We start from the raw sequence: 18,429 nt of genomic DNA on the forward strand, positions 1-18,429 counted from the left end.
TTCTATAGGTAGTCAAAGGAATGCTTAAAATATCTTAATAGTACTTGTAGTCTATTCTAGTATAAAAGATTTCATGGCTAAATATGGTTACTTAAAAGACTTTTTAAGTCTTTACTTGCCTAATTTAACTTTTTAATACATGAAAAATCTCTGAGACTTTACATCTATTAGCAATTTAAAAAATGTTAACAAACTATTTTTTTGTAATGTGGCCAAAGAATTCCCATGCTTCAGCCAACTATAAAAGTTGTTTTAAATTTCAATAGTTGTAGGGTCCCTGGTAGTCCAGTAGTTAGGACTCGGAGCTTTCACTGCCATGGCCCAGGTTCAATCCCTGGTTGGGGAACTAAGATCCCAGAAGCCGCACAGCGTGGGCAAAAAAAAAAAAAATTTCAGTAGTTGCCATTACATGCTATCTTTTGTTTTAAATATTTTTCATATGTGAGCAAAATTATATAAATTATATAAGTTCATATGAATATCTTTATATTCCTGTTATAATTAATTACAGAATTAAACATGTGGATATGAACAAAAAGAGCATATTATGGAGTGCACTGATACAGAAGGCTGAGTCCCTTCAGGTTTTCCTTGAATTCAATAACCTGAAGAATCCTGTTATTGAGACTTTAGAAGGAATCGCTGTCATCCTACAACTGACTGCTCTGTGTACTGTTCATTGTTCTCATCAAAACATGGCCTGGTAAAACTTGTATTTTCTGGGTGGGTTTTGTGTAATAAATTTGAATTTATTGTTTTAGAAGACCTCTTTATTCACTTGATTTTTGTGACCTTAGAACACAAACATTTCAGTGAAATAGAAATTTTTTTTTTTTGAGCACCTGCTAAATGCCAGATACTGTGTTAGGTACTATACATATCTTATTTAATCTTTACAACAGTTCTGTGAAGTAAATGCTATTATGTCCACTTTACACACTAGAAATTGAGGCTTAGAGAAATTGAGGCTCGTTTTTGTCTGAAGCCTAAACTAACTTTCCTGGGCAGAAAAGTAGAACACATTTTTATACAACTCAGAAGCCAATGCTCTTCTAGCCAAACGTTTTGTCAAGAAAACTTTGCCCTTTGATCATAAAAGTAGGAATTTAAAACTCATTAGAGGTATATTTTCAGTTTAGCATTCTTAATATAGGCTAATTATCTGAAGAAACAAAGTGTGAACCCCCTCTGAAGATTTAGTCTTATTTTTACTGCCACATTATAGACCAACACTCCTTGTTAATTTTTTACATAATCATTTATTCTGTATTTTCTGACTCTTAACTAGCTAATACAAAGTTATAAAGGAGATTTTAAAGAAACTATATTAATTCAGCTGCATTAAATTTGGAATTTGAGATAATTTGAAGGAATAGCTAATTAGGTTGAAGTCTGCCTTTCTCATATAATTAAGAAACGGTTTACACAGGCATATCTTCTGTTATTTTAAAGCCTGGTGGTGTCACATTTAGGTATCATAGATTAGTTTACCAAATCCTGAGTGATTTAGGCATAAAGGGATTAAACTTAAAATAATAATGATACATTCATTGATATGCACATTTACTTTGAATTAGTTTAAAGTTATAGGTTAGTTTCATACTCACAATTTTTTTTAAATTAGTTTACTTATTTTTGGTTGCGTTGGGTCTTCTGCTGCGCGCAGGCTTTCTCTAGTTGCGGCGAGCGGGGGCTACTCTTCCTTGCGGTGCGCAGGCTTCTCATTGCAGTGGCTTCTCTTGTCGCGGAGCACAGGCTCTAGGCGTGTGGCCTTCAGTAGTTGTGGCATGTGGGCTCAGTAGTTGTGGCTTGAGAGCTCTAGAGCACAGGCTCAGTAGTTGTGGCGCACGGGCTTAGTTGCTCTGCACCATGTGGGATCTTCCCAGACCAGGGCTCGAACCCATGTCCCCTGCATTGGCAGGCAGATTCTTAACCACTGCGCCACAAGGGAAGTTCCGTACTCAAAGTTTCTTTCGGCTTACTATGATACTAGATTTGACTATAACAAAATTCATTTTAATTCTGTCTTAAAAAATGTTTTAACTGCAGCTGCTGTGATTTCAAGGACTGTCAGCAGAAATGTAAGAAACCTTCAGTAGTGATAACTTGGATATCTTTGGATTTTTACACAAAAGTGCTTAAGAGCTGCAGGACTTTGTTAGAATCTGTTCAGAAACCTGACCTGGAGACAATTATTGATAAAGTGGTAAAAATATATGATGCTTTGATGTATATTCAAGGTGAGTACAAAAAAACCAATAGATCAAAATAACCTTAAAAGGTAATCAGTATAGAATAGGTTTTCTCTTTTGCCTAAGGCTTAAGTATGCAATTGTTGGGAATACCCAAAAGTTTTTTCTTGACTTCAGTTCTATTAAGCTTATCAGTAATTTGTAAGTTCTAAATTTATTTGTCTAACATTTTGATTTCTTCTTTTTCAGTCAATAGAAACTACTTATAACTTTAAAATTTTTGATTTGAGAATCTGAAGAATGCTATGATTCTTCTCCTAAAAATCATATAAATGCATATTTTTATAAAGTCACATTTAATTCCTTTGGATTCACAGACCTCAGAACATCATCTCTGTGTTAAGAACCCCTGTTTATTGAATGTTTGCTGTAATTCCACTTGTAAAAGATGTTTAGAATGTCTTTTTTTAAATTGAAAGAAGACACAGGTAAATATGATTAAAGAAAAGGTATAATTAATCACCTATTGTGTATTTCTGTAGTAAAAACTTCATTTGAAGATCATATCCTGGAAGACTTATGTGGAATGCTGTCACTTCCATGGATTTGTTCCCATTCTGATGATGGCTCTTTAAAGTTGACCACATTTGCCACCAGTCTTCTAACACTAAGCCAGAGGATTTCAGATAGCTACTGTAAGTGGTCACAAAATTCTATATGTGTGATTTGTTTTCTTTTCATTTATCTCTATATAGGACTTCTAACACTTATCATTTCTATTTTTTCAATAATTACAAGAGAAGGTACATTTTTTAATAATTTAAAAAGAAGGAGTTAGACATGTAAAAGGAATAAATTGTAGGATTTATACATCCTCAACTCTATTCTGCCAACATTGTTCTCCAAAGATGTCATTCCAGTTTATATTTCTGTTAGCAGAATACGTGAGTTCCTGTTGTTTCATTTCCTCACCAGCACTTGGCATTGTCAAATTTTAAAATTTTGTTATCTTAAAAAAAAAAAAAGAGGGAATTCCTTGGTGGTCCAGTGATTAGGACTCTGTGCTCTCACTGCAGAAGGCCCAGGTTCGATCCCTGGTCAGGGAGCTAAAATCCCACAAGCCATGCAGTGTGGCTAAAAAAATAAGAAAGAAAGAATGTCAGAGACATAACTACCTAAACAAACATATGTTTTTTGCTATCTGATGGGTGTTTCAATTTGGATTTCCCTGATTATCTAGTAAGGTTGGGCATAGACCTTTTTCAGTGCACATGCTTTATTTTTGGAAAAGGAGCTTTTAATTAAATACTATATGTATTTTAAATGTTATTTGACTTTACAACAAAGAATAAATATATATGTGTGTGTGTATATATATATAGAAAATTAACACTTAGAAATCTTGATTAATAGACTTAATTTTTTCAGCACCACAGGCACAGTCACGATGCGTATTTCTTCTAACTCTTTTTCCAAGAAGAATATACCTTGAGTGGAGAACAGCAGTTTACAGCTGGGCCCTGCAGAGCTCCCATGAAGTAATCCGGACAAGTTGTATTAATGGATTTTTTATCTTATTACAGCAGCAGAATTCTTGTAACAGAGTTCCCAAGATTCTTATGTATGTATTAATATTTTAATTTGAATATACAACTTGATTGGACAGATATCATATATGCAAATTTATGTTTATTGCTGGGTATATAGAGCAAACATTGCTTTTAGTTTTAGAATTAAAACTTTTTTCCTTCTACCCTTTGTTTTACCAGTACTTTTGCCTCAAATTAAACAAGACTATTTAGACCACAAAATTAAGCAAGAAGGTTTAGTACTTTTTGGTTTTTTCCCCATAGAGATAAAGTCAAAGATGATTCTGACATTGTCAAGAAAGAATTTGCATCTATACTTGGTCAGCTTGTCTGTACACTTCATGGCATGTTTTATTTGACAAGTTGTTTATCAGAACCTTTCTCTGAACATAGACGTATTGACCTCTTATGTAAGAGCCTAAAAGTCACTTCTCAACATGAATGTTCATCTTCTCGACTAAAAGTGTCTGTTTGCAAGCCATTCCTTTTCCTACTGAAAAAAAAATTACCTAGTCCTGTGAAACTTGGTGAGTGGTTGTTATGATTTATTTAATATTTTAAAACCTATTTAATCTCTGTTTTTAAAATCAGTAGTGGAATTAGGCTAAAGCCTTAAAAAATTAGACTTGCTTGATAGAGTCAATGCTTATGTAATGATCATTCATAAAAGGGATGTCTGGTATTACACTGTATCACAGAACTAACAATGGAAGTAATTTTTAGATTTTCTAAATGCTTTTGTGATTTGACAGTGTAATGGGGCATACCTGATGTTTGGTTCAATATTGTGAGGTTCAGTATTCTGTATCCTCTTCAGTGATCCCAGGGACCTTCTTAATGTGTCTCCTGCCACTACTTTGAACCTTCAGAACTTCAAATAGTTAGATACTTTGCCCAACTGAGGAGTATGGATTGTATCTTTGCTGCTTTCCGATGGTAATGGTATATAAATTTGTTGGGAGCATGAGATTTATACACATACTTGAAAGATTGCTTTGTTTGGGTAATAAATTACAACTTGCCCTCAAGTTTTCAAAACAATGTATGATAGGTGATTTCTAGGACTCCCTAAATCTAGTAATGTAATGTAATGTAATATAAGATTAACAGGGACTGCCCTGGTGGCCCAGTGGTAAAAAACCCGCCTTATACAGTGTAGGGCATGCAGGTTGGATCCCTGGTCAGGGAACTAAGATCCCACACCCGCGGGGCAACTAAGCCCCTGCGCCACAGCTACTGAGCTCGTGCGCCCTGGAGCCTGCACGCAGCAACTAGAGAGAGAAAACCCATACGCCACAACTAGAGAGAAGACTGTGCACCACAACGAAGAGCCCGAGCACTGCAATGAAAGATCCCGTGTGCCGCAACTAAGACCTGATGCAACCAAAAATAAATAAAATAAATAAATCTTTAAAAACAAAATAAGATTAACAGTAAGGCTAAGCTTGCCCTTAATTCACAGTTCTTTAGATTAGTGAAATGTGCTTTTAAATCTATCCCAGTAATATAATGATCTACAAAATCTAAGTGACTAGTCATTTTAAAACTTTAAAAAATTCTAGAATTTATTTTAGATTTAAATTATGTGTAACTTTTATTAAGTAAAAGTAAATTTAAATTTATAAGTATTCAGTTTTATAAGTACTCAGCATTTATTCGTTTTAATCCTCCACAATTCTGTGTGCTTTACAAATTTAAATACTAAATATTGACTTTATAATCCAACTTAGCATTCTTTGTAGTATATTATTTATTGACAGTATTTTTATAGTAAAACTTTTCTGTTTACTGTGTTAAATTAAGTATTTTATGCTTTTGCCCTTTAGCTTTCATAGATAATCTGTATCATCTTTGTAAGCACCTTGATTTTAGAGAAGATGAAACACATGTAAAAATGGTTCTTGGAACTTTATTAAATTTAATGGAAGATCCAGACAAGGATGTTAGAGTGGCTTTTAGTGGAAATATCAAGCATATATTGGAATCCTTGGATGCTGAAGATGGATTTATAAAAGAGGTTGATGATTTTTATTTTAAATTTAAATTTTATTTTACTTTATTTTATTTTATTAAAATTTTATTTTTCTGTGTTTTCATAAACCTGGCTTTAAAAATTTCTTTAACTAGTTAATTTTATTGGTCTAGCTTTTTGTCTTAAGAATGAAGGAAGCATATACACATGCTCAGATCTCAAGAAATAATGAGTTGAAGGATACCTTGATTCTTACAACAGGGGATATTGGAAGGTATGTTTGGCAGCTTTTGTATACTTCTTTATTTATTTTGGCCATTTTCCTTTTTTGTTTGCCTGCTGTTAGAAATGGTGATATGAGAGATGTGATGTTATAGGAAGAAGTGTGATATCAGTATGCATTTATTTGTGGATTTCCATTTATTTTCAAAACATTGATAATAACTTTTTTTTTAATAATTTTAGGGCAGCAAAAGGGGATTTGGTGCCTTTTGCACTCTTGCACTTATTGCATTGTTTATTATCCAAGTCAGCATCTGTCTCTGGAGCAGCATACACAGAAATTAGAGCTCTGGTTGCAGCTAAAAGTGTTAAACTGCAAAACTTTTTCAGCCAGTATAAGAAACCCATCTGTCAGGTGAGAGTCAGCATTGGCCTTGACTATAGGAAATAGCATTACTTTGCAAAAGTTAAAAAAAGAACACATATATGTTTTACTTTTCTTGCTTTAAAAAAGAGGTATTTTAAAAAATGGTTTATTTAAAAGAACCTAAATCTCGTCATTTTTATATTTTCGTATCTTGGTCTGAAGATATTGTTTATAAATGGGAGAGGGGAAAAATCATCTTATAATAATTATTACGCTCTACTGTTAATCTGTTAAGAGAAGCCTTTCTGTATTAGCCTTTCTTTTAGTGATAATAAACTTTTTTATGCCTTGATATTATGGATAAGGTACTTTGTTTTAACAAAAGGTTGATTCAAGGCTGAAAAGTAAGGATATGTTAAAATACAGGCTTTGCACTGTGTTAGTGGTGTAATCCTTAGCAAGATATTCAAGTTTCTTAACTAAGCCTGGTTACTTCATCTGTAAAAGGGAGTATATACACAATCTACCTCATTAAGGTTGTCACAAAAATTAAATGAACTAATTTAGGTAATATGTTTAGAACACTGTCTGATACTGTCCTTTATGTTAACTTAAAACATATTAGTTAAATGTTCTTCCTTGTGTGAAAACTAATAAATCATTCTGCTTTAGTTTTTGGTAGAATCCCTCCACTCCAGTCAGATGACAGTGCTTCCTAGTACTCCATGCCAGAATGCTGAGATGCGGAAACAAGATGTGGCTCACCAGAGAGAAATGGCTTTAAATACCTTGTCTGAAATTGCCAATGTTTTTGACTTTCCTGATCTTAATCGTTTCCTTACTGTAAGTTGCAAAGTATAGTTGACTTAATTGAGGTTTTCAATTTAATATTTTGTGTTTATTCCATTCTAGATTTTTTTAAAGAAAATCTGGCAAGTACAATGTAGACCATAGATTTTCAAATTTGCATGTTTTCCTTTGACTTTGATATGATAATATTACTTATGTTACAAAAGTGAAATACGTGTTGATTTGAGTCATTGCTCTATAGAGTTAGCTATCTTGAAAGGTTCATACTATTTAATTAATGCTAATTAATTCAGTTTACTGAGCCCTTATGTCTTTAGTGCTATGATTGGTTCCATTGGTAATGGAAAGTCTAATATGATCTTACCTACCCCTAAGGAGTTGGAGTAATATAGTACAAACTAGTGCTATAGATGACCTGTGAATTCAGATGATAGAGTTTGTAGTATGGAGTAGTATGGAAAGCCTTTGAAAAGTCATTAGTGGGGCTGAGATTTGAAAGATGGATGGTGTAGATTATCTTCTTATGTTTTCCTGAAGGCAAAGCTTATTATTCTTAGCTAATATTATAATAGTGATCCATGCAGAATTTTTCTCTACAGTATTATCATATTTTAACAAACTTAAATTGCATGTAAATTGGACAAATCCTAGAAGGAAATATGATACTATACACTAAGGACCACAAAGATATTTTTACCTTTTCTCTCAGTAGTTCCATCTGGGAGCCCCAAAGCACAGATGTTTATTGCAACATTTTCCAAGTAGCAAATAGACAAAACGCAGAGAAGAAACTAAGTGTCTAATATTTAGGTCCTAGAATATTATATACCTTAACATAATAATTATAAATACTTTAGAGAAACTACCTTATAATGTCATAACAGTCTTACAAGATTAATATTAAGTTGAAAGGCGTAACACAAATAAGGTTTAAGTGTCTCTGAGGGCAGGGCCTGAGTTATTTGCTGTCATATCTTCAGTGCCTAGGTTAGTGGCTGACATGTAGTAGTTGTTCATTGGATACATAATAAATGAAAGACCAACCATTTTATGTTTGGAATTTTGTGTATTATTTTATGAACGAGATCTTAAAGGAAACAGACCAAAATCAAAGTAGATTTGTTGCCATGTTGGAATGGTGAGTGTGTTAAAAAGGTTTTCTTTAATATTGCAGCATCAACTTTTTAATTTAAAAAATTTAAAATATTGTATTTATGGCTACTCTTGCTTATTGTCTAAATACTATAGTTAGCTCAAATAATAAATCAGGCTTGGAACCACTGCCTTAAGAGCATGAGTACATTTTAACACATACTCATGAGAAATTATTTTCTTTGCTACTTGTACATTAGCTTATTTATTGTCTGTCTCTCTCCCTCTGCAGTGTAAACTCTGTGCCATCAGGGACCTTGTCTATTTTTTCACTGCTGTATCTGAAGTGCCTGAATCATAGTAGATGCTCGTTAAATATGTGTTGAATGAATAAGTGGTATATCTGAATTCAGATATGTTGTATGTGGACTCCAAATTTGTGTGGCATTTTAAATTATTTTTGAACATAGCTTATATGAATATTTTTTCACCTGGACAAATGTACTTTTTAGTAATTGTAGTGTTTCTTTTTCAGAGAACATTACAAGTTCTGCTACCTGACCTTGCTGCCAAAGCAAGCCCTGCAGCTTCTGCTCTCATTCGAACTTTAGGAAAACAATTAAATGTCAATCGTAGAGAGATTTTAATAAATAATTTCAAGTATATTTTTTCCCATTTGGTCTGTTCCTGTTCCAAGGATGAATTAGAACGTGCCCTTCATTATCTAAAGGTAATTGAATATTTGTTTATATTTTACTCTTTTCTGTAAATTAGCATTATAGGAAAGCTGTTGTGACATACTTGTAGGAAATAGAGTGAGTAGTTTATAGTCTGTCCTAGGGTAATATAAGTTCAAATGGTACATAAATAAGCTTTGCCCTGGGCCAAAGGAGAGTATTAAATAGAATTATTCTTTTGTTATATTCTTTGATTGTTTTACCATAATGGTATATGATAGGTAGTCATCCATTCATGGATCATATTCTCAGCTAATTTCATTTTATTTTTAAAAAATTTTATTTATTTATTTATTTTTATTTTGGCTGTGCCGGGTCTTAGTTGGGGCATGCGGGATCTTCACTGTGGCATGCAGACTTCCTAGTTGCAGCATGCAGACTTCCTAGTTGCAGCATGCAGACTTCTTAGTTGCGGCGTGTGGGCTTCTTATTTACAGCACACAGACTCTTAGTTGTGGCATGCATGTCGGATCTAGTTCCCTGACCAGGGATCAAACCTGGGACCCCTGCATTGGGAGCACGGAGTCCTTCCCACTGGACCATCAGGGAAGTCTCAGCTAATTTCATTTTAGAATTTATTAATTAATTGGAGCTATAAAATGACTAATGATATGCAAGTAATTACATCTATTGGAAGAGGCAGTATCCTTCAACTGTAGTACAATGTCAGCACTGAGTTTAGTTACTTAGTGCTCTGATTACAGTTTGGCCCTACAGTTTCTTGCTAGTTTTCAAATTTAAAATTATAGCTTGTGCTTTTTTTGGTGTTATAGTAGCAACAATATCAGGAATAAGAGGCTACGTGGGAACAAGAGAACCTGTCAGATATGCATATGTAACTCTACTGTTTTTCTCTGATGTTAATTTATTTCACATATTTCATGATATGCCAGCTATGGATCTCTTTCCACATGAGACTTTTTGAATATTGAGTGTATTTATTCATTTTGAGAAAGAAAATCTTCATTGTAAATGTGGAATGATAATAACATTTCAGTGCTTCTTACTACATGTCAGAAACTTTGCTAAACAATTTTTATGGATCATTTCACTTGGATAACTCCTCACAGTTACCCAGTGAGATAAAAGTACTATTTTTCCATTTGATAGATGAGAAAACTAAGGCAGAGAAAGGTCAGATTAGGTTACTTGTCTAAGTCACAGCACAACTAATAAATGATAACACTGGAATTTAAATATCAGCAGTCTGACCAGAAAGACTGTGCTCTGAGCCACTGATTTTCCTGTCAACATTACATTTCCATGACTAATGAGTGGATGACATTTTGAACCTTTATAGAAAACTAGAACTCCCTTTTTAAAATTTTACTTCAAAACAAAGTCTGATCACTTGTTTTCATTACCTGTAGCCCATGGCAGACCTACCAGGAGAAATCAAGGTCAGAATCCTTTTCCAATGACTTTTTTATATCATTAGTAATTCTTGTCACCTGATCTGGAGCTCCTGATTAACTAATAGTGTATTAAAATCAGTATACTTATTTCCAAGATATTAGTATGGAGAAAAAAAGAAACTTTTTTTTAAAGTTTTTGAAATGTGTCTTTGGGTTAGAATGAAACAGAAATTGAACTCGGGAGCCTGTTGAGACAAGATTTCCAAGGACTGCATAATGAATTATTGCTACGTATTGGAGAACACTATCAGCAGGTTTTCAATGGTTTGTCAATACTTGCCTCATTTGCATCTAGTGACGATCCATATCAGGGCCCAAGAGATATCACGTCACCCGAACTAATGGTAAGGAGTATGTTGTATGGGTTTTTTGCTTGGTTTTTCTCCTTTTTGTAGCTTAATTATGAAATTGGAGAAACAGGTGTTTTATATATTTTCCAAATGCTAGAGATTTATTTAAATTTTCAATTGGGATTTTTATTTTGAAAAGGCTGATGATTTAAATTACATGGTCACAGCATACATATTAGCATTGAAAAATATGCATTTTCATATGATCTTACATTTTATTTTTTCATTTGGTAAAAATGTTCATTTTTCTTCACCACTCTTTCACTGTAGATTGGAGTGCGTTTGTAGCTCCCCTCGCTACCCCTTCCGTGGCATGACATGCTAACTTTATCACTTCTAACTATATTTAAATCCATTGTTAGATTTAAGATAAGTTAGAAAATGTTATTCCTTTTTGTCTTTCCTTGTCTTAAATTCGTATCTGAAATCATCTTACTATTTTATTTCTTCACCTGAAAAAACATAAATCCTGAGGCTTACTATTTTTTCTTTTGATTGCTTTCATTCTTTCAAGAGACTCAAATTTTGCTGATATTTTGCTGATATTTTGGCTATCAGCAAAATATCTTGAGAGGTTTCTAGCTCTGCTTTCTCATTTCCCATTCATTCTTTAGCTTATTCTAGCCTGACTCTGTTCTAAATATTCTACTGAAATTCTCATCTTGTCAAGGTCAAAAACAGTCTTCCTGCTATCAGATCTAATGGTCACTTCTCTTTTCCTATCTTATTCGGCTTCCAGTAGCATTCAGTACAACTGACCATCCTTTCTTATGTGGCATCTGTGACACTGCATTTTCTTGATTTTCTTTTTGCTTCACTGTCTACTCATTCTTTTTTTTAAATTTATTTTAGTGAAGTATAGTTGATTTACAGCGTTGTGTTAATTTCTGCTGTATAGCAAAGTGATTCAGTTAACATATATATATTCTCTTTCATAGTCCTTTCCATTATGGTTTATTACAGGATACTGAATATAGTTCCCTGTGCTATACAGTAGGACCTTGTTGTTTATCCATTCTATATATAATAGTTTGCATCTGCTAATCCCAAACTCCCAGTCTATCCCTCCCCCACCCCTTCCCCCTTAGCAACCACAGGTCTGTTCTCTATGTCTGTGAGTCTGTTTCTGTTTGGTCAATAAAGTTCATTTGTGTCATATTTTAGATTCCACATATAAGTGATAGCATATGGTATTTGTCTTTCTCTTTCTGACTTATTTCACATAGTATTCACATAGTATGATAATCCCTTGGTTCATCCATGTTGCTGCAAATGGCATTATTTCATTCTTTTTTATGGCTGAGTAGGATTCCATTGTATATATGTACCACATCTTCTTTATCCATTCATCTGTTGATTGTCCACTCATTCTTTTTTTTTCTTTTTTTTGTCCACTCATTCTTAATCTTTACTTTATCTACTTTATCCTCTAAATGTTAGATTGATTCAGTACTGTGTAATTGGGTCTTTTTCTCTATAAATATTCTCTCTTTAAATGAGAGAGAATCTGAATTCATCTGGTCCTGTAATATGATTTACGTTTTGATGATTTCATAGTGGAAATTCTAGTCCAGACCTCTCTTGAGCTTTGGACTTTTGGGCTTATGCAAGTTAGGTCATGGCAGGAAACAGATGGCATACACAAAAATGTTTCACTGAAAAGAATTTAATGAAGGGACTATTTTCATTGATATGGGCAAGGTTAAGAGAACCAGCAGGGAATGTTAAGCAACCCAGGGACTAGAAACGGCAGAAAACATATGCTCCCCTTAGTCCTGGGCAGGAAGAAATGGCGTTACCAGAGCCTGGTTGAGAGCTAGAACCATGGTGCGGGGGAAGGGCTCTCATTGTATATAACCACTGCCAGGGCCACCTCACAACGCAGAGAGAGCAGGAGGTATAAATACCACACACTCTCCTCCTGCCCTTTGTTCCCTTGTTGGTGCCTCCTGTTGACTGAATTTAGTGGGAAGCCAGAGGGAAAGATATCTTGAGTGATTAAATCTGGTTAGCCTCCTAGGCACATAGCAAGGCAGAAAAGAGCAGAGAGTGGATCTGAGGATGAGGGAAGATGGCAGATAGAGACTGTCCAGCTTCCTCTTTGTAATCTCTATTTGTCCGTCTTTTAAGCATCTCAAACAAGTCCAAACATTACATGTCCGTTAAAAAAATCTTTATTTTCCCTTTAACCTGTTTCTCTCACAGTCTTCCCTTCTCAGGAGATGGTACCAGTGTCTACCTAGAAGTTCAGTTGCTTCAAAACCTGGAAGGTATTCATGAGCCCTTCATTTCTTATATCCTTTAAAATTGAGTATCAACAAGTCCTTTCAAGTCTAGCCCCCAAATATATCTTTCCATCTCTGCCGCCACCACCCTTATACAAGTGACCATCATCTTTCTCCAGGAATACTGTAAAAACCTTCTAACAGTTCTCTCCTTTTGCTCTTCCTTTCCTGCATCTTTAATCAGTTATTTACACAGCATTTGAAGTACTCTTCTTAAAACTTATACTCACATTATCCCCTGTCTAAATTCCTTCTATTGTTTTCATTGCTCTTATAAGGCTGTACGTGGTCTGTATATCTTTCCACCCTCATATTGTGCAACTTTTATCTTCCTTTCTCCCTGTATTTCAGCATTGTTTTGTTTGTGTTTCTTAAACACGTCAAGTTTTTTCCTGCTTCACAGCCTTTGCAGTACGTAGTTTCTTTACTTGGAATATTATCCTGGATCTTTTTCATTCTTTAGATCTCAGAGTTTCCTGATCACCCTATCTAAGTTCCTGATCACCTCATCCCCGTTCTCTCTCATGTGATCATGTTTATTTCTTTATAGCACGTATCACAACCTATGTACGTATTTACTTGTTTAATGTCTTCTTCTCATATCAGTGTCCCATGTAAGCTAGTAGGGAGAGCTTATCTCGTACACCTGGCACAGTATTCTAGGCATACATAATAAATATTTGGTGAGTGGCAGATGAACGAACTATTTATCTAAATGTAAGAGCTTTAAAATTAGAATGTTGACACAGACTATGTGAGCATCATCTATATCTGCTTTTCATTTAAGAATGGGCTGGAACCATGTGATTAGTGAATTATGGCTTATTAAACCTAAGTTGAGTCTTAATCCAAATCAGAAGTTTGTAAATTAAATGTTATTTTAGGCTTTGGTAAAACAGATGATTCTCTGTGCTTTGGAAGAGAAAAAAAGTTTATTCCAACATCTAACCTGGAGAAGGTGTTGGACACCTAATTTCCTCTCTACTGTGAGGTAGTGCACACCCTTCTTACTGCCCCCCGACCCCAGCCTGGCAGTGTGTGTAACCTAGAGATACTTAAATTAGGTGCCTCAATGCCAAACAGTGCAACTTTCTTGTGGAGTTGGAAAATATTCTAATTGCTACCTCTCCCCAGCCCCCCCACCTTTTTTTTTTGGTCCCTTTTCTTGCCTATACATAAAGATTTTTAAAGAGGGGAAAATTCTTCTTTGCAGAGTACTCACATTCCCAGTTTTTAATAATACTAACTTAAGTTTATTTAACACTTTAGTATATTCTAAGTGCTTAACACGTGTTATCTTATTTAATCTCTACAACAACTCTATGCAGTTGGTGCTTTCATTGTCCCATCTTACAGACCCAGAGGAGCTAAGTTAACTTATCCAGCATCAAATACTAGGAAGTGTCAAAACTGGGATTCAAACCCAGATTTGGCCAATTTAAAACCCATACCCTCTCCTCTAGGACCCTTTTTCAAGAAAGAATTAACCCTGTCCACTTCAGGAGACCCAAAGTGCCATGGACAGTGATACCTAACCTGTAATTGTTGATGCCCAAGGCTTGTACCCCTTTATTACTATTACATCAGGAGATATTGACCTCTATGTCAGACCTTCATTCTGGCAGGGTACCTGTTCCGTAATCAAGTACTTTTTTTTTCCACCTTAGCTCTAAATGCTCTAGATAAGGACATTCACTTGTCTTTCTCTATTCTTCTTCTCCTTAAGATAAATATCCTCTCCACTCTGGATGCTGACATAAGTCAGATCCTGAGAATCCCACCGTAGCTCAACTGTAATTCAAAAGCTTATGATTTTCTCACTGTACAGTACTATTTAATCATATTTTGATTGTAAATCAGTTTCACTAATTTTTAAAGTATTACATGTGAAAATATATGCTTTGGGAAAAATTTAATTCACCAACTGTTTATTTCCAATATTCTAATGTAGTTAGATAAAATAGAAATAATATAAATAAATTGTTGGTTTATAGAATTTGATCTGTATAAAACTTATGTAGTACCTTTTTTATGTGGGTTTTTTTTTTTTTTTTTCCTTAGGCTGATTATTTGCAACCCAAGTTGTTGGGCATCTTGGCCTTTTTTAACATGCAGTTACTGAGCTCCAGTGTTGGCATTGAAGATAAGAAAATGGTAGGTGGTGATAGTTGAGTTGCAAAGTGCCAGAACAGAATTCATATAGAATATGCAGGAGACATGACTTCTCCTTCTAGCTGCAAACATTCAAAGATGAAAAATAATCAAACACATGATATTCTGTGTTCCTGAACAACTCACATAAGCTTTCGGGGAATCTAAAAAGAAAAATTACATCATTTACTGTTCTTTTGTTTATAAGGGACAGAAAACTCACCCAAACTGGCTTAAAGGAATTTGTTGGCTCTGTAACTAAAAGTGTAAGGATAATATAGCTTCGGGCATAGCTTGATTTTGGACAGTGTTCTCAGAATTAATCAGTTAGCTCAGATTCCTTTGGATTGGCTCTAACTTAAGTGCTAGGTGATGGCCCCAACTGCTTCAGGCTCACATCATCACAACATCTAGCTCAGTGGGAAGAAAAGAGACCAGCACTGCCTGATAGCTCAAACAGAAGTTGCATTATTGAATGTGTTGGCCCAAATTGGTCTCATGTGAGTCACGGCCCATGGTGCTTTTGAATACCAAAAATGTTAAGTTACAGAAAGTAAAGTAACTTCAGTATTTGTCAGTGTATGTTTAAATGCATTTGGCACAGTGAAATTTCCTTATGATTGCTGTCACAATTGGTCACCCCTGGAAATTTTTGTCTGTAGATTGGGATAGAATTTTAGATACTGATTAAATTTCCCTTTTTATTGGTCTCCACTCTTCAGTCAGTAAAATTATAATAGAAGCCCATGAATGGAAGCTTTTATTTCAGTCTGTACTCCCCTTCTCTTAATTAATTAACCTCTAAAAATTTCAGCAACCAATACTTCCTTTTGGTGTCAACTGGTAAATTTAATCCCCCAAATAACTTCTATCTATGTGAAATCTTTCTTACTGTTATCCCAAGTGAGAGAATAACGTCAAATCTAAGAAAACTAGAGTTTGTTTTAAACCATAAAGAGTTTGCATATTTTGGCACATAGTTAAGGTTGACTGGAGAGTTTCTTTACCCGTTCATTAGAATCTGGAGCTATTCATACAAGTCTGATTCTGTATTCCACACCAATAAAAATGTGTGTATTATTTTCTGAGTATGTCATTAGTTACCTATTTGTTTTATTACTAAATTAGAGCATGTTGAATTTAGTACTATTAGGACAAAAATGCATGTGCTGCATAGCAGTTTGGGATGGATATGAAGAAGATTAAGCAATAGGTATTATATTCTTAATAAATTTGAAAATTACTGCTTAAGAGGACCACCAGAACCAAAATAACAAATCACCTTCAAAGAGGGAAAAAAAAAGAACTCAACTCGTGTTTTTCAAATTTATAACTCTTACATAAGCACTTGGACAGAATAAACTGCCAACATTTATTAGACCTTGTGTTGCCAGAGAATAGGTACTCTGAGATTAGTGTGGGAAGCACTTGTCCTTAGGGCTCATCTGCTCCTGCCAGCTTCTTTATGGCTTTATTTTGAAGCCCTGCTTACTTTACAGGCCTTGAACAGTTTGATGTCTTTGATGAAATTAATGGGACCCAAACATGTCAGTTCTGTGAGGGTGAAGATGATGACCACGCTGAGAACTGGCCTTCGATTCAAGGATGATTTTCCTGAATTGTGTTGCAGGTAAATGACTACCTGAGTTCATTAGATTTTTTGCATTTCCCAATAGCACTAACTTGATTTCTTATCTCTTTGAGGGAATTTGGGTTCAAACCAGAAATAAGAAATAGTTAAGACAGAAAGGCTATTTGTATTGAAAAGGGAATGTGTTTCCTTCTTTAAAAACATTTTTCTGTGAAGTATTTTAATATACTGGGAAATAGAATAATATAATGAACCCCTGTGTACCCGTTTCCCACCTCAGCAGTTATCAATATTGTTAATCTTATTTAATCTTTCCACCTCTGCCTTTTTTATTGTTACTTGGAATGTTTTAAAGAAAACCCAGTATCATATCATTGTACTTCTAAATATACCTCAGATGTATCTAGAGGGTAAGGACATTTAAAAATATATATGACCATCATAAATTATTATACTTAGCAGAACTAATAGGAATTCCTTAATATCATCTAAAATTCAGCTTTCCCCAATTGTCTCAAAGATGTTTTTTCCCAAAGATGTTGGTTTGCTTGAATTAGAATCCACATAAGATGCACATGTCACACATTTGGTTGTTTGACCCCCTAAGTAACTCTTACAAACAGATTCGTCCCTTAAGTCTCCTCTCCACATTTCTTTTAGGCCACTGAGATTTTGGCGTGTAGGATTTAGCTGATTGCTAATTTAATTTAATTTCAGTAATACTGCTAACAATAAAACTACTGAATGCAGTTTAAGCTTCTGAAAGTTTGTTCTTGACTATATTTTATTGGAGATGTACAGTCAGAATAATATGTTTTACTATATTCAAAATCCTGTGATAACCCATAATGGAAAAGAATATTAGAAAGAATTTTTTAAAATAATATGTTTTAAAGTCATGTGAAATAATTCTTTCCTGTATACCTGTGCCATCTACCTGGTATTATTAGGTTCAGTTTAAGTTTGCTTAAAATTTTTAGAGGTTGCTTTTTCCTTCTATTTTATTTAATTTAAAAATCATATAAAACATTTACTTTGTCCCAAATTCAAATTTGTGTAACAAGTTACACTCAGAGAATCTAGCCTTCATTCCTGAATTGCTAAAAATAGATGTGTCTCTTTTTATTAATTTTTTTTTTTTTTTTTTTGTGGTATGCGGGCCTCCCTCTGCTGTGGCCTCTCCCGTTGCGGAGGACAGGCTCCGGACGCGCAGGCTCAGCGGCCATGGCTCACGGGCCCAGCCGCTCCACGGCATGTGGGATCCTCCCAGACCGGGGCGCGAACCCGGTTCCCCTGCATCGGCAGGCGGACGCGCAACCGCTGCGCCACCAGGGAAGCCCTTAATTTTTGTATAATCCCCCCCTTTCTAAAAGTATAAGCAAATGCACACTTACTCACAGATACTTTTTTTTTTCATGTTAACCCTGTGCCAAAAGGTAGCATATTATAAGCATTGTTTTTCACCTTGCTTTTTTTGACTTAGTGTATTATAGAGATCACTCTATTTGAGTATACAGTACTGATCTCTATTGCATTTTTACAGCTGCCTTGTAATTTTTTTGCTTGTATGTATCATTGTTTGTTCATCTAATAATTAACTTTATTATTTGCAAATAATAAAAATGATGTGACTTTTAACTTTTGTTTTTTCACATA

The 18,429-nt window shown here is 34.5% G+C and overlaps 1 protein-coding gene across 2 annotated transcripts in view; it reads left to right on the forward strand.

Moving 5' to 3' along the window:
- Nucleotides 1-18,429, forward strand: part of ATR (ATR serine/threonine kinase) — a 106,511-nt gene that overhangs the window by 14,587 nt on the left and 73,495 nt on the right. For both annotated transcript variants that reach the window (XM_007126489.4, XM_055085687.1), the window contains exons 6-18: nucleotides 512-703; nucleotides 2,050-2,240; nucleotides 2,735-2,887; nucleotides 3,621-3,813; nucleotides 4,046-4,308; nucleotides 5,608-5,798; nucleotides 5,927-6,027; nucleotides 6,219-6,390; nucleotides 7,015-7,185; nucleotides 8,780-8,974; nucleotides 10,555-10,740; nucleotides 15,093-15,185; nucleotides 16,682-16,812. In XM_007126489.4, the coding sequence (XP_007126551.2) occupies nucleotides 512-703; nucleotides 2,050-2,240; nucleotides 2,735-2,887; nucleotides 3,621-3,813; nucleotides 4,046-4,308; nucleotides 5,608-5,798; nucleotides 5,927-6,027; nucleotides 6,219-6,390; nucleotides 7,015-7,185; nucleotides 8,780-8,974; nucleotides 10,555-10,740; nucleotides 15,093-15,185; nucleotides 16,682-16,812 (2,232 nt within the window). The remainder of the gene's footprint in view (nucleotides 1-511; nucleotides 704-2,049; nucleotides 2,241-2,734; nucleotides 2,888-3,620; nucleotides 3,814-4,045; nucleotides 4,309-5,607; nucleotides 5,799-5,926; nucleotides 6,028-6,218; nucleotides 6,391-7,014; nucleotides 7,186-8,779; nucleotides 8,975-10,554; nucleotides 10,741-15,092; nucleotides 15,186-16,681; nucleotides 16,813-18,429) is intronic.

This window comes from Physeter macrocephalus, chromosome 1 (assembly GCF_002837175.3).
Source record: "Physeter macrocephalus isolate SW-GA chromosome 1, ASM283717v5, whole genome shotgun sequence".
NCBI classification, from domain to species: Eukaryota; Metazoa; Chordata; class Mammalia; order Artiodactyla; family Physeteridae; genus Physeter; species Physeter macrocephalus.